This window comes from Tachysurus vachellii, chromosome 13 (assembly GCF_030014155.1).
Source record: "Tachysurus vachellii isolate PV-2020 chromosome 13, HZAU_Pvac_v1, whole genome shotgun sequence".
In the NCBI taxonomy this organism is placed as follows: Eukaryota; Metazoa; Chordata; class Actinopteri; order Siluriformes; family Bagridae; genus Tachysurus; species Tachysurus vachellii.
This window is the reverse complement of record NC_083472.1, coordinates 13,159,393-13,182,109: the sequence shown is the minus strand read 5'-3', so window position 1 is coordinate 13,182,109 and position 22,717 is coordinate 13,159,393. Positions and strand designations below refer to the sequence as shown.

General features: G+C 37.1%; 2 protein-coding genes across 2 annotated transcripts; both read left to right on the top strand.

Moving 5' to 3' along the window:
- The first annotated feature begins 1,915 nt into the window (after nucleotides 1–1,915).
- si:rp71-46j2.7 (uncharacterized) lies at nucleotides 1,916–15,513 on the top strand. Its single transcript, XM_060885600.1, has 16 exons — nucleotides 1,916–2,198; nucleotides 2,654–2,777; nucleotides 2,988–3,201; nucleotides 3,489–3,631; nucleotides 5,915–6,068; nucleotides 6,167–6,222; nucleotides 6,390–6,547; nucleotides 9,861–9,971; nucleotides 10,587–10,712; nucleotides 10,810–10,908; nucleotides 10,992–11,150; nucleotides 12,176–12,746; nucleotides 13,809–13,872; nucleotides 14,180–14,355; nucleotides 14,435–14,523; nucleotides 14,613–15,513. Exons 1-16 carry the CDS (start codon nucleotides 2,004–2,006, stop codon nucleotides 14,685–14,687), a joined length of 2,514 nt encoding a protein of 837 aa, XP_060741583.1. The 5' UTR covers nucleotides 1,916–2,003; the 3' UTR covers nucleotides 14,688–15,513.
- Nucleotides 15,514–17,176: 1,663 nt separating this feature from the next.
- On the top strand, nucleotides 17,177–22,689 carry ube2a (ubiquitin-conjugating enzyme E2A (RAD6 homolog)). Its single transcript, XM_060885705.1, has 6 exons — nucleotides 17,177–17,358; nucleotides 17,603–17,683; nucleotides 18,025–18,050; nucleotides 20,854–20,943; nucleotides 21,059–21,147; nucleotides 21,585–22,689. The coding sequence occupies exons 1-6, from the start codon at nucleotides 17,315–17,317 to the stop codon at nucleotides 21,711–21,713; spliced, it is 459 nt and encodes a 152-aa protein (XP_060741688.1). The 5' UTR covers nucleotides 17,177–17,314; the 3' UTR covers nucleotides 21,714–22,689.
- Nucleotides 22,690–22,717: the final 28 nt, after the last annotated feature.

Below are 22,717 nucleotides of genomic sequence, written 5' to 3'. Positions count from 1 at the left end.
TGTTATTTGTGCCGATTGTTTTAGGCTATATACATCTAGTAAAATCCAAACGTAATTCAAAATGTATTAAAAATAAAATAATAATAATAATCAGCGCTACTCCGTCCAGGGTGCATCCTGCCTTGATACCCAATGACGCCTGAGGATAGGCACAGGCTCCCCGTGACCCAAGTAGTTCGGATAAGCGGTAGAAGATGAATGAATGAATGAATGAATGAATAATCAGCGCTGCCTTACAGTCACATTGTCCACAACGGGAGCGCAGGAGGAGATGGCGCGACTACATGTGATACAAAATAGCATGAAATACCCTTTTATTAGAGAACTGCAGAACAGTGTAAAAACGAAATATTTTCCTTAATGTACATATAGCTATCATAAAATGTCAAAGTCTGCAAATACAGTCATGAAGCACAATCGCTACTCATCATCGGTCCTACGGTGTTCATTACAAAACCGTCATGAAGAAGTATGTGTTCACTATAACATTTTCGTCTTAAATTTTCGCCCACAAATTAATTCTGTGATTTTGTCAAGGTTTTAACGATCAGTCTAATTGCTAGAAACATATAAATCCTCCGGTGACCCGGGTATGTAATGCTTCATGATGGCACTGCTGGCACTGTTGGAGGATTACGCCAATGGCATAATAAGGAGAGAACGAGTTTTCAGGGACCATGATGATATCCTGGCCCATTATGATTCCCTAGAGCTGTGCTCTTAGATCTATGTGCTGAATTGGGTCCAGTAATAGAGAGGGCAACACGCCGGAACCATGCCATCCCAGTCCAAATACAAGTCCTCACCACACTGGGGTTCTTGGCAACCGGCTGTTTCCAGCGGGAATTGGCAGACAGGTAAATTATTTATATAAAAAAACTATAAGTAATCCTCAACTTTGTCTCTAAGACCTTTTTGTATATGAAATAATTCTATTGGAATCTATCATCTCACCCTATAGGTCTGGTATATCACAGCCGTCCCTGAGTGCCATAATATCTGTCGTTTTCAATGGTATACTTACGGTGGTATACTTAAATCATATGTGACTCCAACATGACTCTCACAAACATTGTGGCACGCTGGCATGGTTCAACACTATTCCTTTATCTTGACACATAGCAGTGTAGGGAACAGACTAAATGCAGGCGCAGTACGTGATGGCTTGGTGAGTTTAACAATATTAAAAAGTAGAAACTGTAACAATTTTGTTTTTAATATAATTATAACCAGGACCGGCCCTGGCCAATTTGCTGCCCTAGGCAAGATTTCACCTGGTGCCCCTGGAATCACAGACAATTGTGTTCCGATCATTTTGTTCATAAACTTACACAGAAACAAACTGCACAGCTTTGTCCTGTTTTTCTTTATTTTGAAAATATTTTGGAAACACACACAAACTATATAAAAAAACTATATTACGGAGACCTTGCTTTCCTTGCCTTTCTTACAGCAATAAAATATATATAATAAATATATAAATAAAATACTTCTCAGGTAATATATATATATATATAAAATATATAAATATATATATATATATATATATATATATATATATATATATATAAATAATAATTTGGGCGCACGGGCGCCCCTAGTGGTGGGCGGCGCCCTTAGCATTTGCCTATTCTGCCTATGCGCAGGGCCGGCCCTGATTATAACAATGTTGCTTTTAATATAATTATAACCTTTAATAATTTTTTTTAGCATACGCCATTTTTGGCTTTTGGGCGTACGTAAACTTTTAGTAGGGATCCTACACACAGTTTTATAAATGAAACCCCAGGTCACCTTGGTGTATTAACAAGTGGGTTACATCAGAAACGTCCGTTTTGTTGTAACGTTTCCACCGTGTGGTCATTAACGGAACTGCAGCCACAACTCCGGCATCCTTGCGCCTTTAGTGCTTTGGCATTTCATTTATCCGGAAGTGCCAGTTTATAGTCGGAGTTAAGTCTGAAACAGACGTCTTTATCTGAAGCGAAAAAGAAAAGCTAGAAATGTATCTTTGGAGTCATATATTCACTGTATTTTTAGGTTTGTTTTGGTATTTTTCAGAGTTGGGACCATTTTTGATCCAGGTGTGCTGCTGTGCTCTGTTTTTTCTTATCATTTTTCTACCTGAAGGCAATAGCAAATCTTGTGAAAGTGGCACTCAAACGGAATGTGACTCTGATCGAGCTATAATATCTCAGGTATGTTTTTCTCCTATATATCAACTATATGTCTAAGTTCAGAATGACCATAAAGGATACTAAGATGATAAGCCAAGAAAAGAACAGTCAACGACATATAAAGCGTTGTTTTTGTTGTTGTTATTATTATAAACCTCATTATGTGACTCTTCCACAATGCCCGTTGTTGATATTATTATTATTATTATTATTATTATTATTATTATTATTATTATTATAAACAACATTATGTGTGTTCAGTGAAAGATTCATTATACATTGAAAAAGTTAATCAGAAAATTATATTAATGAAAAGATGTAATATAAAAACCATACAGTGACATAACCCAAGATCACACAGATCCTACGAGAATATCTTTTCTCTTCAGGATACTTTTACCTCAAGTTTAGTTTTAGGGCCGATTAAAAAAACTGTAATTGCCAATCAATGACTGATAAGTGATTTATTTACCTAGCTACAGCAAAAAAGTGAGACCGGCCATATAGTTGGCAGTGATGCACCAGACTCAGCAGTCCGGGTTGTACAGAAAGCATCTCCGCAGTCACAGTATCCAAATATCCAACAGTCACTTCAGCACAGTAAGTTCTAACTTTCACTTTCTCTTCAAAAAATGTTGTGTCATATCTAATGAGTCATAGACAGAGTCATCCCTATGATTTTACAGTTGTAATGATCTTGGCCAAAAGTAATCGAATAATCCATTAACATTTACTATATAATATACAGTGCAATTACAGTTGTTCAGTAAGGTAAAAAAAGGCACCATTGTGACGATGTGTATATTGCAGTGTTTAAGCGTGCCTACACTCACCTGGTCCTGCCATGGAGCACTATTCCAGAAATTGGAGACAGTCAGTCTCTACATCTAGCATTGCTCACTGAATTCAACTTGGTCATGGATGAGATCATTTATAAGGCCAAAGACATAGATCTCTCAGTCACTGCTCTTGGCTGCATTCAGATCCTCACCAAGCACCTTCACAACACAAAGCAGCCAGATGGGTAAGCAAACACCTATTTAGTTTGCCCCTGTGTCTCAAATTACATGGTGTGCATTAACACATATTTATATTGCAATTCCTTATTTTGTATGCATGGCACTATTTTTACTTCCTGCTCGGTTAGTGTTTGTTGCAGCCTAGTTGTACAACCGTGCAGAATGGCATTGCTTCACTTTTTCTTTTAAATGAACTCTTATGGACTAACCATGGATGCAGACCGTTAAAATAAGATCACTTTTTGTGCATGTCTGTATTTGTAGATACAGTTTGTGTTTATGACTTGCTCAGGTCCACGGCATTTAGTTCTAAGGCTGAAGAGATTGCTGAAATTAGGAGCTTCTGTAGAGCCCTCATACACAATCTTTTGCCAAAACATCTCTGGGAACCAAATGTCTACTACTGTGCCTTCCAAGAAATTATGGCTTTGAAAGGTTAGTGTGATTTCCTTTGCCTGTTCTTTGTGTTCCAATACTTTTTTGCCAGCTTGGCAGTGAACAATTGCCAGCTTGTTTTCACTTATATTGCTGGTGGCTTTCTCAAATACATTAGTGGAAGTGTTCGCTCACATTTAAAAATAATCTGAAAAAAGTAGGGCACAGTGTTTTTCCCCCATGCATAGTATATATAAATTATTCAGTACAGTCCATGATCAGCTGGACACTGAAGCAATACAATACTTTACCATTATAAAGGCACAATCATTTTAATAATAACCGTTAACTGTCAATACTATCCATTTCTTAAGTTTTAAGCCAACAGGGTAGAGCTATTTAAACATTTTGGTTTTGGTGTAACACATTTTTTAGGTTCAGATAATGTCCTGAATGTGCTTCAGTGATATAGTGGATAGTTAGCATTCTAATGTTTTATTATAAATGGTTGTTGTGTTATTGTGTATAGTATATTAAATTGTTAAAACGATAGTCATATTGAATACATTTGTCTTTTTGTCTATTAGCAGTGTTCTAAATTTACTAAAAGATGGTAATTCCATCCAAAAAGTGAAACTTGTATATTATATTCATTCATTACACACAGACTGGTATATTTCAAATGTTTATTTCTTTTAATTTTGATGATTATAACTGACAACTAAGGAAAATCCCAAATTCTCAGTATCTCAGAAAATTAGAATATTGTGAAAAGGTTCAATATTGAAGACACCTGGTGCCACACTCTAATCAGCTAATTGACTCAAAACACCTGCAAAGGCCTTTAAATGGTCTCTCAGTCTAGTTCTGTAGGCTACACAATCATGGGGAAGACTGCTGACTTGACAGTTGTCTAAAAGACGACAACTGACACCTTGCACAAGGATGGCAAGACACAAAAGGTCATTGCAAAAGAGGCTGGCTGTTCACAGAGCTCTGTGTCCAAGCACATTAATAGAGAGTCGAAGGGAAGGAAAAAATGTGGTAGAAAAAAGTGTACAAGCATTAGGGATAACCGCACCCTGGAGAGGATTGTGAACCAAAACCCATTCAAAAATGTGGGGGAGAGTCACAAAGAGTGGACTGCAGCTGGAGACAGTGCTTCAAGAACCACTACGCGCAGACGTATGCAAGACATGGGTTTCGGCTGTCGCATTCCTTGTGTCAAGCCACTCTTGACCAACAGACAGCGTCCGAAGTGTCTCGCCTGGGCTAAAGACAAAAAGGACTGGACTGCTGCTGAGTGGTCCGAAGTTATGTTCTCTGATGAAAGTAAATTTTGCATTTCCTTTGGAAATCAGGGTCCCAGAGTCTGGAGGAAGAGAGAAGAGGCACACAATCCACGTTGCTTGAGGTCCAGTGTAAAGTTTCCACAGTCAGTGATGGTTTGGGGTGCCATGTCATCTGCTGGTGTTGGTCCACTGTGTTTTCTGAGGTCCAAGGTCAGCGCGGCCGTATACCTGCTGCTGACCAACTTTATGGTGATGCAGATTTCATTTTTCCAACAGGACTTGGCACCTGCACACAGTGCCAAAGCTACCAGTACCTGGTTTAAGGACCATGGGATCCCTGTTCTTAATTGGCCAGCAAACTGCCTGACCTTAACACCATAGAAAATCTATGGGGTATTGTGAGGTATGCCAGACCCAACAATGCAGAAGAGCTGAAGGCCACTATCAGAGCAACCTGGGCTCTCATAACACCTGAGCAGTGCCACAGACTGATCGACTCCATGCCACGCCGCATTGCTGCAGTAATTCAGGCAAAAGGACCCCCATACTGGATTCATACTTTTCACTTGGCCCAGATATCTAAAAATCCTTTCTTTGTATTGGTCTTAAGTGATATTCTAATTTTCTGAGATACTGAATTTTGATTTTCCTTAGTTGTCAGTTATAATCATCAAAATTAAAAGAAATAAACATTTGAAATATCAGTCTGTGTGTAATGAATGAATATAATATACAAGTTTCACTTTTTGAATGGAATTAGTGAAATAAATCAACTTTTTGATGACCAGCACCTGTATAGAGTTTTCCAGGTGGTGGAGTATGAATGATGAGTTCTTTCATTTTGTATAAAATCAATGAAAATAATTCACAATTTGGTCTGCATAGACATCTGTGACTTTAGCAGTTGAAAAAACATTCACGACCCTAGTTTTTCTGCACATGGTATATTTTCACTGCAACAGTGATAGAATTAATGGTATCTGTGAGATTATTAAATGAATGCTGTGATATTTTAATTACATGTTGCTATTCAACCTTTGTTCCTTTTTAGTGCTGGAATTTGTGACATTGCTCTCTGACCCAGACAACTTGAACCACCTAATTGTTTCACAGCTGGACCAAAGACCCCTGGAAACCACGATTATGGAAACTCCTGACCCAGATAGGGACATTTCTTCTTCAGAGCTGAGTGAGAGCACTGATGTGTAAGTTTCATAACGATATTTGGGAACAAGCAAATAATTATTCAATAAGTATCATGTTTCGGTTAATCTAGGTTTAATAGTTGATTTCTATTTCTCAGGCTGCAGAGTGAAACAGAGGAACATCCATTTGAAGAACACAAAGCTGAAACAAAAGGTGTTGGTATCATTTAAAAAAATGTAATCCATACACACTTTATAAAATTTGTGTGTGTCTTGTTGATTTACCCACACAAATCAAGTAGACTTTATGCCTATGTGATAAGAAATTAATTGACATTGATTTTGGTAATGTCTGTACACACTCTTTTATTTGTCATACAGGCAAAAAGAAAAAAAGCATTCATAACATTGTCAATCATATGAAAACAAAATTAAAGAGGAAAAAGAAAAAAGTAAAAGAGGGACCCGTGTCACACCGCAGGGCTGCAGTAATAGTGAACGAAGGTACAAACAGCAACGAGGGCTCCATCTGTGAAAGTGTGAGGGAAACAAATATTACCTTAATATTAAACAAATACAAATATGTGTATACACACACACAGTGGGGCAAAAAAGTATTTAGTCAGCCACCAATTGTGCAAGTTCTCCCACTTAAAAAGATGAGAGAGGCCTGTAATTTTCATCATATATACACTTCAACTAAGAGACATAATGAGAAAAAAAAAATCCAGAAAATCACATTGTTTGATTTTTAAAGAATTTATTTGCAAATTATGGTGGAAAATAAGTATTTGGTCAATAACAAAAGTTCATCTCAATACTTTGTTATATACCCTTTGTTGGCAATGACAGAGGTCAAATGTTTTCTATAAGTCTCCACCAGGTTTTTATACACTGTTGCTGGTAGTTTGGCCCATTCCTCCATGTAGATCTCCTCCAGAGCAGTGATGTTTGGGGCTGTCTCTGAGTAACACGGATTTTCAACTCCCTCCAAAGATCTATGGGGTTGAGATCTGGAGATTGGCTAGGCCACTCCAGGACCTTGAAATGCTTCTTACAAAGCCACTCCTTCGTTGCCCCGGCTGTGCGTTTGGGATCATTGTCATGCTGAAAGACCCAGCCACGTTTCATCTTTAATGCCCTTGCTGATGGAAGGAGGTTTTCACTCAAAATCTCATGAAACATTATTCATTCATTATTTCCTTTACACGGATCAGTCATCCTGGTCTTTTTGCAGAAAAACTGAAAAACCCAAAGCATGATGTTTTCACCCCCATGCTTCACAGCAGGTATGGTGTTCTTTGGATGCAACTCAGTATTCTGTCTCCTCCAAACATGAGAAGTTGAGTTTTTACCAAAAAGTTCTATTTTGGTTTCATCTGACCATATGACATTCTCCCAATACTTTTCTGGATCATCCAAATGCTCTCTAGCAAACTTCAATCGGGCCCAGACACGTACTGGTTTAAGCAGGGGGACACGTCTGGCACTGCAGGATTTGAGTCCCTAGCGGCATAGTGTGTTACTGATATTAGCCTTTGTTACTTTGGTCCCAGCTCTCTGCAGGTCATTCACTAGGTCCCCCCATGTGGTTATGGGATTTTTGCTCACCGTTCCTGTGATCATTTTGACCCCATGGGGTGAGATCTTGCGTGGAGCCCCAAATCGAGGGAGATTATCAGCGGTCTTGTATGTCTTCCTTTTTATAATAATTCCTCCCACAGTTGAGTTCTTCACACCAAGCTGCTTACCTATTGCAGATTCAGTCTTCCCAGCCTGGTGCAGGTCTACAATTTTGTTTCTGGTGTCCTTTGACAGCTCTTTGGTCTTGGCCATAGTGGAGTTTGGAGTCTGACTGTTTGAGGTTGTGGACAGGTGTCTTTTATACTGATAACGAATTCACAGGTGCCATTAATACAGGTAATGAGTGGAGGGCAGAGGAGCCTCTTAAAGAAGTTGTTACAGGTCTGTGAGAGCCAGAAATCTTGCTTTTTTGTAGGTGAACAAATAATTAATTTACCAAGGAATTTACCAATTAATACATTAAAAATCCTACAATGTGATTTCCTGGATTCTTTCCCCCATTCTGTCTCTCATAGTTGAAGTCTACCTATGATATGAATTCTGAAAATTACAGGCCTCTCTCATTTTTTTTAAGTGGGTGAACTTGCACAATTGCTGGCTGACTAAATACTTTTTTGCCCCACTGTGTGTGTGTGTGTGTGTAATATATATATATATATATATATATATATATATATATATATATATATATATATATATATATATATATATATATACACACATATGTATATTTATTTATTTATTTATTTGTATATGTGTATATATATATATAATGTACAGTGGTGTGCAAAAGTGTTGGCCCCTACCTGATTTTTTTTTTTTTTTTTTTACAAATTTACATATTAGTCAAAGATAACACAGTAAACACAACATGCATTTTTTTAAGTGAAGGTTTTTATTATTAAGGGAAAACAAAATCCAAACGCACATGGCCCTGTGCGAAGATGTGTTTGGCACATGACTGATTACTGCCACACCTGTTCACAATCAAGAAATCACTTAAATAAGACCTGACTGACAAAGTGAAGTAGACCAAAGATCCTCAAAAGCTACACACCATGCAGAGAGGACGTAATTTATGTCTATCAGTCTGGAAAAGGGTATAAAGCCATTTCTAAAGCTTTGGGACTCCAGCGGATCACAGTGAGCGCCATTATTCACACATGGCGAAAACATGGAACAGTGGTGAACCTTCCCAGGAGTGGTCGGCCAACCAAAATTACCCCAAGAGACTCATTCAAGATGTCACAAAATACCCCACAAAAACATCCAAAGAACTGCAGGCCTCAGTTAAGGTCAGTGTTCATAACCCCACCATAAGAAAGAGACTGGACAAAAATTGCTGCTGAGCAAAAAGAACAAAGGCTTGTCTCAGAATTGCCAGAAAACATCTTGATGATCCCCAAGACTTTTAGGAAAATACTCTGTGGACTGACGAGACAAAAGTTTAACTTTTTGGAAGGTGTGTCCCCCATTATATCTGGCATAAAAGTAACATTGCATTTCAGAAAAAGATCATCATGCCAACAGTAAAATATGGTGGTGGTAGTGTGATGGTCTGGGGCTGTTTTGCTGTTTCGGGAGCTGGAAATCTTGCTGTGATTAAATGGAACCATGAATTCTGCTGTCTACCAAAAAATCCTGAAGGACAATATGCGTCCATCTGTTCGTGACCTCAAGCTGAAGCAAACTTGGGTTCTGCAGCAGGACAATGGTCCAAAACACACCAGCAATCCACCTCTGAATGGCTGAAGAAAAACAAAATGAAGACTTTGGAGTGGCCTAGTCAAAGTCCTGATCTGAAGCCTATTGATGCTGTGGCATGACCTTAAAAATGCGATTCACACTCAAAAACCCTCCAATGTGGCTGAATTACAACAATTTTGCAAAGATAAGTAGACTATAATTCCCCCACAGTGCTGTAACAGACTCATTGCAAGTTATCGAAAACGCTTGATTGCAGTTCATGCTGCTAAGGGTGGTAGTTATTAGGTTTGGGGGACAAGCACTTTTCCAAACAGGGCCATGTAGGTTTGGATTTTGTTTTCCCTTAATAAAAATCTTATTATTTTTTACTGTTTACTTGTGTTATCTTTGACTAATATTTAAAATTGTTCGATGATCTGAAACATTAAAGTGTGACAAATAAAAAAAAAATCAGGAAGGGGCCAACACTTTTTCACACCAGTGTGTATGTGTACATGTGTGTGTATATATATATATTATTAGGGCTGCTCATGAGTCATTGATTGTTTTTTTTTTTCTTAGGCTGATGATCATTCTGATAATTCTGTGTGGTCTCTAGAGGAGGATAGGATGGAATTTAAGCTCTCCTACGAGATGTGGAGGGTTGGATTTTGGGCAGTTACTGTCACTAATGTAAGTCACATTTTATATACGCTATCTACCCCATTCATACGTATAAGTGGACCAGTCTAGACAATGCTACAGTAATGCTGTGTGGTTAATTATTTTTACATTTATTAAATTTATTACTCAGTTTCTGATTGCAGGACTGCTGTAATTTTGGTTTGGTGAAGGGTCATAGTATTCACATTGAAAAATAACAACCAAATTAAAACAGAAACACTGCTTTTTCTGATTCACTCAAATTGTATGAATGTGTCACAAAGAAAGATACAGCACCCAAATAAATAACTGTTCAGCAGTGATAGTATGGATTATATTCTGCAGGATTTGCTCTATACAGTATGTTTGTTCTGGCTAGATATAAATAGAGATGAATACATCAGTTTTGTCATTGGTGAAAGCAAGGCTGGTTGATGCTGTGGGTATGTGATCAGGGAATAGTTCATCTGGTTGTACCACTCTGTATCAAACTTTGGGTACTAAAATCAAAATAGAAAGGGCCTCAGCTCATCTTTCCTCTCATTCCATTACATAACATTACATAATTTACTCAACAATCCTGAGAAGAAATGGCATATGGCTTTTTAGTTAGTTAAACATTAATTGTTGGCTTTATCCTCCTAGGTCCAGATGGAAGGAGATGAGTTGTGTTTCACATTTCACTTGGAGGACAGCAATAATCCTGAGAACCTCCACTGGGATGTGAAAAGGAACCAGTCAGAGATAATACAGTTTTATGATCAATGCAAGGTGAGAAATGGATCCGGTTTATAATATAGTCATTCTCTTGCACATTTGGGAGTTTTATTAGTTGGTACTCATCTTGAACAACTGAATAACTTTTCAGAAAATAGGACACTTGCTTTCCTTAATGACTATGGTGGAAAAGCCAAAAACAGAGTGGAATAAAGAAGAAGCGAGAGAGATTTTGGAAAAATCCTTGCAAGTAAGCTGTAACCTTTATTTGATGGTGGTATATAAAGAAAAATAGCTATTAAACAAACATATTTATCACAACTGCTTCTTTAGGATCTGGTGGCGAATGCAGAATTTGGCAACTCTGAGCTTGTATTCAAGTTCCTTGGTCCAATTGACTGGATGCAGCATGAAGAAGAGCATTATGGAGGGGTGTGGTTTCTTTTGGGGGAGATTGCATCCTTTCTCACTCTTGGCCAAAACGATGATGAGGTAAACATGGAACAAAAAGGAGAGCTGATTCACTAGTCCACAGATTATAGCCGTGATTTATTTTGATCAGGTGTAAATAATATTGCTCATCCCTTGCACCTCCACTGTAAAATATACACTATACAGAAAACAAAATAGTTGGAAATGGAACTACTCCTACCTTTGTGTATTTGACTATGTACTCATGAGCCATGTACTCTGAGTTTTAAAAACAAATCCACACTTATTGTATTGTTATTCTATTAGTTGGCTTTAAAGCTGATTCGTGTTTAACTACATGTTAATAGCAGTAGTGTAAAACTCTTAAAACTATTCAATAAAATACAAATACTCTCAAAAAAATACTCTCAAAAACTATTCAATAAAATGCAAAACACCAATGTTGATCTTATTGTTAGCCATGACTTCTCACCTCTTCTCCTGGAAAGTCTTCTCTTTGCCTCTGCCATTGCTTGTCACTGAGCAGGCCTACTCTGGTTATAGACACATTTAACAAATCTTTAAATTCTTTTGTAAAATTCATTTTGGTTAGAAAAATTGCTAAAATATATTGCGTAGGGTGGCATGATAGTACACCAGTCAGCATTGAAACCTCACATCTCCAAGGTCGCCAGTTAAATTAAAAAAGAATCGCATTCTTTTCTCTGTCTGCCTGGAGTTCCTCTAGGTTCTCTGATTTTACCTCTCAAAAACTTTGAGTAATTGTGTTGTCTATCAGAAGTAACCTTTGATGTGAATCTGTGTGTGCATGGTGAACTGTGATGGCATTCCTTTCACTTGTCTGTACCCTGGATCAGCTCTGGATTCACCACAACCTTGACCAGGATAAAGCAGCTACTGAATTAATGATTCATTGCATATTATTGCAATTAAAACAGCTGCTACCACTACTAGTGACTTAATAACCAATATTCAATATTAATTAATGACTGTCAGTGTTAAAGGTTCTATAAGTATTAAGTCATTCCAAACATTGATTTCTGGCTTTCATTGTTTTGACTGATAAGTCTCTCTTAATTTCCTAGATTTGTAACCTTAAAGGGGACGAGAAGGAACAGGAAGTCATGTCCGAATGCAGTAAATCCAAGGCCATACCTCAACATGAATTGTGTGCAGAGAGACCACACAAAGCAACTGATGATGAGTCATTAGAGGCAGATGGAGGACACTTGATCACATCTGATCAGATGCCCACATGCACGGGTGAACAACAAAACACAGACCACACTGCACATCCTATTAAACTTGAAGATGTCAGTGTAAATATAGCACAGTTTGCCGCAAGGACAAAATTCCTTAAATTCGAAAATAAATTGAAACATGCTGCAGCTTGCAGTCCATCTGAAAGTTACGAGGATCATTCGATCCATTCCTCAAGTGATACTCTTTCAGACTGCAAATATACTGGGTATGTAAGCCAGGCAGAAGATCTGCCACACAGAAAATCACCAGAAAGAGACAAACCTGAAAAGAAGGAGGAAGACCCTCATCTTGAAGAGTCGCCAAGCCAGCCATCAGGAGATAAGAAAATGTCCGTCTCTATGGAACAACCTATAGCCAATAAAGTGATATTTGATTTACTGAAGGAAATCTCTGGTAGGTTTATAATAATGTTTTTACAAATCATTAGTGATAAGCAGCAATTGGGTGCATCTATTAGGCTGCCATATAACCCAAAACTATTTGCATGTTCAGTCAGAGGTTAATTTAGTAATGGCATTATAATCTGATTTCTAAGCTGTCACAACAAATTTGATTGGAATCTTGTTTTAAATATAGTTCATTTTTTATTATAAAAACTATACATACCTATAAATACTGACTACATATTTCTATTGTGTTCTATTACTGGTCAGTTTGTTAAACATGTTCATCTTGTTATCCCAGCAGAAAGAAGTTATAGAATATATCTCATCTTTTTCCATGCACAATCCACTTCTAACCTAGGGCTACTTAAACATTGTGCAACCAGAGACCATTTTAACTGTGAAATAAATTCATTAATCCACAGATCCATTAATTACAGATTTATTTCTTCAGCATTATTTAAATGCACACAATACTTTTTTCTTTTTTTAAATCTCAATTTTCCCCACACAGGAAACACTTTTTGTCAAAAATGTTATGAGTCGTTTTTAGGTTCAAGTGAAATTTAAGACTTACTAGTCTTTGGTTTATTAAGGGCTTGATTAAGCCTAAAGGACCAAACAAACAGGGTAATAACTATAAGAAATCAGTAATTTTACAGATTGTAAGTAATTTTGACCTCCTGGCAATACTTCACAGACCCTGTAGGCCCTCAGACCCTGCATTGGAAAATGTGGCTCAGAGTCTTTATTAGTGGTCAGTTTCTACAGGACTGCTGTTGGCATCAGAGATAGTGAGGTGTTTAATGCTGCTGCTGCATCTGATTCTAGTCATTGTTCATTTAGTGGTCCATTTCCATTGATGGACATGATAAAGGTGGGCTGAGCAATGCATACTAACAGTAATTGTACACTGTACCTGTGGTAGGGTAATGGGCCAGTTAATATAGGTATAAGCTAGTCACCTATTGAGTACATATGTGGTGTAATGATTTGTACAAATAGTATGTTATCCTCTTTCAAGATAGTTTAACAACAAAATATTGATTTGAATAAAATGTTCCTTCTTCAGGAAATTCATACACCTTTAAAATCATGAAGGCTGTTGTAACACCATTTACAGCAGTGATAAATAAGTAAGTTCTGATTATGTTCCTGTTTCTCTTTGTAAAAAGTTATTTAATTCAATTGCTGTGGTTGTGTATTTGTTGATTAAATTACACTTCACAAAGGATCTTAGCTTTACCCACTTTTCTTAGTTAAGAAATTAACCCAACATAAATTCATATTGAGTTAATAATTTTGTTGTTGAATCCTTTTACAATTACTAGTGACACTTGGTAAATGCTAAATGAAAGTGATTTACTTTAACCTAAAAAAAAGTTTTAAAACCAGTGTATATTTTTGCTCCCACATCTCTGTTGTTTACTTTATGCTTTTTAGGAAAATGAATGCTTTTTTGAAAAATCTGAATCCTTCAGAAGCTCAGATTGCCACCTACATCGAAAGCCTTTGTGAGCGCATATGGCCTGACCGGGTTGTACCGCAGCCGCTAACTCAAAACAGTGACAACAAGAATGAGATCAAGCAGAAAGCGATGCAGATCATGACTTCCAAGTGTAAGTGGTGCCAGGTTTTTTTTTTCTAAATTCTAGACAATTTCTGCTATAAACTTTAATGCTGTCTCATGTTTAATAGTTGCAGGCTTAGCCATCATCAACAAAACCAATGTGGAGAGCATTTTTAAGACATTTCAGAATGCAGAGGAAAACAAGAAGCTGGTTTATGTGAGTGATTCTAGGCATGCTGTAAAACTACATCATTAGTATTTTATTTTACTTTTACAGTTCTCTAATTTCTCTTGTTTTGTTTCTAGAGGTTGCTGGGGTATCTATTAAGAAGGCTTTTGCCTGGGGAACCTGGTTCTAATGTGATATCCAACTACATGTAAAGCCTTCTTATTAACCAACAAATGAATGAATATTACAGGTTTTAAGTCTTTATTAGATGCCTTGTTCTATTTCATATGGATAATGTGTGAACCTGGTGGTCCACAACCACTTACAAGTGAAACAGAATATACCTCAGATTAAGGACTTTGTTCAGTGGCTCAGCAGTCACTTTGGCAGCTCAGGGACATGGGCTCATACATTTTTTTTTGATAACTTGATGGTGAAATCTTTTAGAATTTTTTTACCTGTTTTGCAAAGTGCTGTAAAACCAATGCAACTAAAAGCATTTTTTATCCTGAAATTTGAAGACCTTTGTTAATGTGACCCAAAATGTGCAAATATATGTACATATTTTGTACAGGTGATGCAATTTTTTGTACATTAAGGTTGTTCTATGTCAAATGTGACCTGTTCTATTGACCTACACTTTGGAATAGCCTCCATCTCCAAGTTAGATCTGGTTTATCTATTAAATCTATTAGTTAGCTATCTGTTTTTGTTTTGTATGTAGCACCAGAGTATTGGAGAAACATTCTCATTTTATTATGTACTGTGTCAGCTAGATATGGTTGAAAGCTTCTTGACTTGACTAAATCTCTGGTTTTAAATCTACAGCCAATTTTTTTATTCTAGATATATTAAAAAATCCTAATCACAGTTTGTCCTGCTCAACATATTACTTTACTGTTTGCATTTTTAACTGTGATTAATTTGTTTATTTCGAATTCAACGATAATCATGCTGCCTCCTAATGTACAGCACCTTGGTCTACTCCTGTTGTTTGAAATGTGATTTATAAATAAACTTGACTTGAGATGTATTTAAGATCCAGCAGTGTGGGTCAATTATGGAAAATGATGTTTTAGGTCATCTTGAAACTGAAACTGTCCATGCCATGTCTATTTTTTCTTGAAACTGAGTAGAGTAAAACAATAACAACATAGTCATATAAAGAACATTTTGAGGCAGTCCTTTGTGACTGAACCTAGCCCTGATTAACAGGTCCTACAAAAACCCCAAACAACAGAACAGAAAAGAAGGTGATACAACTACTGCTCTGCCAAAAAAAGTAAAGCAAAACAGGAACAGCTTACTGCAAAAGTGAGAAGCACATATGGGCCCCACACAGGTTTTTCTAACACTGCATTAAATGTGAATGCTAGTTTCTAATTAGTAAGTAGTTTGTTTGTTGTTTGAATGTTGAATTAATAGTCAATGGTTATAATTAAATAGTAGTTGTTAGGATTTCCTCATGTCTTTCTTATGTCAAGTCAAGTAGTGCTACATTTTTTCCATTCCACAAATTTCCATTTCAGTATCTGCAACAGTGATTGTACCTATGATTACACCCCACCTGGTGCCCAATGTGTCACTCACACCATGCAACTTTTTTAAACCACTCATTGCCTACCATTTTGTTTTCCAGTGTAACAAGATAAGCAGAAGCAGGTAACCTGTACCTGCTTCTGCTTTCTCTTTAGAATCATTTTTCGAGTATGGTGGTTGTAATTGTTATAAATGGTTATATAATAAATCCCACAGTTCTGGAATGTTCTAGTCCATTCCCTGGTCTGATGCTCTGCCAGGCCTTTACCACGGTCTTTCCACTGTACTGAGTTTTGAAGTCTTTGGATGAATCTGAGCAGATTAAATAGCCCAGAATCATTTTCATTGACAGCCCATGCCATTGGTGGGTATGCTTTAAATCATGAGCAGTTCCTTCCAATCTCCATACTCTTCTCATCAGGCTGGTGCAGGATGACATTTGTCTCATCTGTCCACAGGATAGCTTCCAGAACTGTATATGATTTTATTTATTTATTCTCTATACTCCAATGTGGTCTATGTGTTATTGAGGCTTAATAGTCTTTTACATCTTGTGGTAAACCCTCTGTATTTATTCTGGTGAAGTCTTCTCTTGAATGTTGTTGTACCTCCTGGTTACCCTAGTATTAAAATAGCCACACCTGATACTTTCCAGTTTCTCTGATTGGTTTGTTTGGATTTTTCAGCCTAATGATTACTTGCTTTGCTGACAGTAACAGGTCTTCATACTGAGAGTTAACAGTTCATATTCATGATTTATTTATATTCAACCACAATATACTTTTGTAGACAGTAAAATTGTACCAAATGGAAATAGAGCTTCAAGGTTATTATTTGGGAATCTTGTTAATGGCATGTTTATGTGTAGGTTAACAGACGGGCGACAGTTTAATAAACATCACTACATAAAGATAATTCGTGTTCATAACAGAAGCTGAGTGGGGGTGTAGATGTGGACATTTGGTTTTAGTATTGTTGACCTAACTAAAAAGTTAAGGCACTTTCATCAGAACATGACATATGTACAGTGTCGGTTTTTAACAAAATATGTAGTTTGTTCCATTTGTATACTAATGACATTTGTGCTCTTTATAACCCGGCTCTCCCCCCTTCACGTCTGATTAAATGGTAGGGTCCAGTCCTTAGCGGTTACCTTACACAAGTTCAGACAACAGGCAGGGAGGCGACGCTAGCTAGCGGAAGGCTAAGCTGAACGTCACAAAACTTACCATTTTATCCGGATTCAAAACAAGCGACGGCGATACCTTATGATTAAATTTATATTTTCGAATTGAACAAGATGTCTACCCCAGCACGACGGCGTTTAATGAGGGATTTTAAACGGTAAGCGCTGCGTGAAAAACCGGGCCTCGGTTGTTTTGGAGGGGGCTTTTCGCTAGCTTTAGCTTGCTAGCAATGTTTTCTTGTAAATCAAACATGGCGGCTTTTTAATAAACTAAAATAGCAAATTATTCAGGTAATATCGTATGTCGGCGTTTTAAATATTTTTAGTTGGTAAATTGCTTATAAACAACAACATCGCTGTGTTCAGTGTCATGGAATTTCTTTTCTCCAACTTATTTTTCAGACTGCAGGAGGATCCTCCAGCAGGAGTTAGCGGAGCTCCATCAGAAAATAACATCATGGTCTGGAACGCTGTCATTTTTGGGTAAGCATCAACCTTATATTATCAGGAGCTACAGACAGTTGTTTACCTGGCAGCATGCACTGAGATCTTTATTAATCAGCTGGCAAACCTTTCCCAGTAAGCTATCATCTATGTCCTAGAATAAAGCTTGTGCAGTTTGGAGGTTCACAGTCGTTAGCTGGACTTATCTCGCATTTTGTGTGATGTCTGGTCATATACAGTGCCAACATTTGCTAAGTCGTGTATTTGCTATCAACTAGGCACTGAAGTGTGCTACAATAAGCATGTTTGTACATGCTGGTCTGTTGTCTGAGATTGTTTGTAATGAACTAAGATATTGTTCAACTCCTTTTGTCTTTCAGTCCAGAGGGGACACCTTTTGAAGATGGTAAGTTAGCAATGGAACTTTATCCATATCTGTCTTGATAATGGAAAGAATTAAACCTCTTGTAATCTTCTATTATAAAACATCGTTCAAATTGGATCCTTATACTAAATGTCACTCTAGACTTTTCCACGGTCCCATTTTATCATTTGGTATTTAACAAGTATGAAAGCCAGATTTACTAATTGTAGTCTTTCATCAGAGGTTATCCAGTTCATCCACTGTCTGTGTAATTAAATTACGAGATAACTGCCATGTCCTGTGTTGAATAGGGAGTACGGTAGCTCTGATGAGTGGAATACCTAGACAAATTAAGCACATTCAAACAGGCCAGTTATTTGTGATCGAACTAAGAACATCGTGAGGGTTCATTTTTAAACGACTAATGTTAAGAATTCTCAAGCATTAAAGCCAGGCTTGTCTGTTTCTGGGTCAGCATTATACCTGTTATGTAATGTTTCATCTTTTAGTAGGGGTTCAATTGGTGATATCTAAAATGGCTTCTCTGCCAAAGTTAATGAAGAAAAATGTTTGCTTGTTTTTCCCTCCACTATGTATTATTTTTGCTCTCAACAAACCCATGTAATTGAATTTTAGTCAGTAGTGTCACTTTGTGTCATCCTTTGTGAAATTTGACGTTGTGAAATTCCTCAGGGATGTTGTGAAAACTACAAATATTGGTAACCTGGACTCTCTAAGCTACAAAGAATATTTGAGCTTTAAAATAAAATCTGCCCACTCAGAAGTCATGATTACACAGTTGCCTAATTTTGGCTCAAATCAAAAGCAGTGACATGGATACCTTTATCACCTATGATATGATTGTGTTCAGTAGATACATGAATCCTATGAAAGCATTGGGGAGAAGCATGCATTGACTGTACTATAACCGATGTTTCAGTAGATTAATTGGGAAGATAGTTGGCTTCACGGCTGCATCTGGAAAGTCTACTGCACATTAGATATCAGTGTAAGAGGTCAAGTTATCAAATAACTTTATTACCAGTATAGGTCTTTGCACATCTACAAAGTAAAGTCAGTTTTGATGTCGGAAAATGATGTTTTTCTTAAGAAAACATTGTTCTTGGAGTGTAGATCTTGCAGAACTTAATGGGTAGACTTCATGGGTGTGATAGTTAAATCATGAGGCTCACCAACACTTCCATGTGAAAATGCAAAGGTCAGAATGCATTGCTGGCATCTCGTAAAAAAAAAATCAAGAAAGCTGTAGACTCACTCTGAAAATAAAAATCTTTTGATTATGGGTAAATAACATGTCTCTGTAGAATGTTTAATAGAATTGGTTAATATACCATTTGCATAGTCTTTGTTCAGTGGCCTCTTTCAGTAATTCTTCAAATCAGTTCCATTAATCAATTTTACCTGACAAAATATCTCTACCAATGTCTCTCCTCTAGTCAGGGTGTGTAAATACGAGTGCAGCTTTATAACAGTTAAAAATACTCGTAACCACACCATGAAAGCTAAAAATAATTGACACTTAATCCAGGGTACAGTAAGCAGAGTAGTGTTATACACTAATAGGTGTTATTGTTGTTAAACTGGCTGTTGATGATGAGTTATGTGAATTTTTTTTTTTTTTTTTGCAATAGTCGATCAGTACTGTTCACTTGGTGTATGTAATTTCAACAGCTCTGTGGTCTGTTTCAGTACTAATGTAGGGTGGGCTAGTGGCTAACAGGTGTCCTTGTTGTGTGTTCCTGTAGTTATATACTACTATACTATATATTTAAACCTGTCCTCGGGTTAATTTGAATGGTGGGGCTAAAAAATTCACATTATCCCCAAAGCCCATATATATATGCTTTCAGTAAACCATATTATTAATATTTGGCCTGCTTGCGTTAAAAAATGAACACCTCTATTATACGTAAATATTGTGCAGTAATCTGTTTGCATCCACGTTTTCCCCGCATTTTTTCGGTTAAATGATTGAGACCTTTCTTTCACGATCAAGTCATGCGTTATGTTATTAATTATCTGGTAATAACTGTGATTGATGATAAACACACCAATAAACTGTTTAGCTAGCACTGGAAATATCAGTCAGGAACAGCGAAGATTATCATTTTGTAAATTTTAAGGTATATCAGTTTAAAGTCTGTTATCTGGCGAAGAAACAGCTGTGTACATAGCTTTTCTATCTAGCTGCTACCTTGTCAAAACCGTTAGCTGAGCAAGATATGTTTGATTTGGCCCTTCAAATTGTGGCGGATTATAGTCCCATGTTACAGATGCTTACAATCTGTGCTTTTTGAGTACTCAATACAAAAAAACATGCTACTGCTCAGCATCATTCCAGCATGAAGACTACAGAGCCATGTCTTTGTGGTAGCTCTGTGCTTAGGGTGTTGGGTATCTCTTTGGTAGCTGAGTGGTAGTTCAGTGGTTGGACTGCTGATCAGAAGGTTGTTAATTCAAATCCCAAGACCAACAAGCTGCCACTCCTGGGCCCCTGATCAAGGCCCTTAATCCTCAGTTGCTCAGCTGTATAAATGAAATAAATGTAGGTTGCTCTGGATAAAGGTGTCTGCTAAATGTTGTAAATGTCTAGCTCACAAACACCTCAATGGGAAATGAGTGAAACATCAAGTACATATTTGCAAGAATTGTTTGTGCATTTTTGGACGCTGCAGTGATGAAACACTACTGTACTTACACTTCCACATTCATAAATCCAAAAAATTAGATGGATGCAGACGGATGTTTAAAGAGCTGCTTTATATCTGCTGGTGTGAGCTTTTGGGTTGAAACTTTATTTATTTTCATAAACGTCTTCCCCCAGGAACTTTCAAACTCACAATAGAATTCACAGAAGAGTATCCGAACAAACCGCCTACAGTCCGATTTGTATCCAAAATGTTTCACCCCAATGGTAAGTTAGTTTAACTCTATGAAATGAATGAATAGATTACTTATGTATTCAATTTTTTTGCCCTCTTAATACAATCAAATTATCCATGTCTATATCACTTTTTTTCTTTGCTTAGTTTATGCAGATGGTAGTATATGTTTGGACATTCTTCAGAACCGCTGGAGTCCAACATATGACGTTTCTTCGATTTTAACATCTATACAGGTACTTACAACAAGAAATCAACACAAAAGGCCAGTTCTACTTGACATGTGGCTAAATGTGTGCATGAAAAGACAGCAGTGTGGTGTGCCACTATTCAAACACGTTTTTACACATTAAAATCAATATCCAGAAACACATTTGTTCCTTATCTAGAAGATCCTAAACATGTGTTTGATTAGTGCAAGTAATGTGTAATTTGAGAGACTCCTACTGGTCGTTGAGACCGTTGAGGACATCGTGTCACATTGCGTAATACTGTCCCTACTATTTATAATGGTACTGCACTATGGGCACGTTTTTCACACTTGAATGTGTTGATTGAACACAAAATAGGCATGCAGTCATCAGAAGCAAGTAGAAGCCTGGCCTACTATGTATTTAAATAATGAAGGTTGCTTTGTGATCAAGATTTACATGGATATTTTCTCCCATCACAGTCTCTATTGGATGAGCCGAACCCAAACAGTCCTGCCAACAGCCAGGCAGCTCAGCTTTACCAGGAGAACAAGCGAGAGTATGAGAAGCGTGTGTCTGCCATAGTTGAACAGAGCTGGCGAGATTGTTGACCTCACGTATGGACAATGCTCTGCCTCAGCTACTGAGAGGATAACCATCACGTAAAGAATAAAATATATCCACGTTGTGTTTGAATACTCTTCTTACTCTGTAGAGTTGTCTGTTCTGTAGCTGTCACAAGCTTAGAGTGCTGTCATGGCCTCCATCTTCATGCTGAATCCTCTGTGTGGACATTTAACTGAATGTACCTTGCCATCTCGAGGTTACAGTCCTTTTTTTGATTTGTGTGAATGCTTCGCTACCTGTGCAGGAGCTTGTCATGAACAGACGTCTAAATTTGGTTTGATCCTGTTCTGTGAGCTGATTGCATTAGATTACTAACTGGATGTAAATGGATGCTCAGGTTGCAGGTTCCACTGAATCACGCTTTATTGAAGATCCCTGCTTGCATCTGATGTTCTTTAACTATTTGTTACAAAATACGTGTTCTTTTTATTGCCCCAGTCCAGTTTTAATGTCAAGGTGATCTTGGAGGAAGGTGGTCAATATACAGAACTTCCTATCTATCAAAATTTCTTTATTTTAAGAGGTTATCATACTTGAATAAGCTGAATACAATTTATATATGTGGATGATGTGCTAAAGTTTTTTAATTTTTTTTTAATGGAACTTCCTTTTGCCCTTTTTTTTTTTTTTTTTTTTAAATAAATGGCTGACAGTAAAGAGTCTGTCTTAATTTTGGAAACCTTTATCCGAAACCTAGCCTTCATATCTGAAATACGAAACAGTAGCAATGATTTTGACTTGTTATATCCCATCTGCATGAGTATTTGGACATTTTGCTTTTCTGGCACCTAGTGGATCACTTACTTCACTGCCTGGGCATGATGTTTGCTTTTAGGCAACATTAATTTGAATTCTTTAAGGTCATAATTTTTCAAATGCACATCCAGATTTTGTGTTGGATTTGTACTTGGATTTAAAACTGTACATTTTCTCACTTCTTGTAAATAAACAGTAAATTAATCTCTGTGACTTTCTTAACCTGAATGCA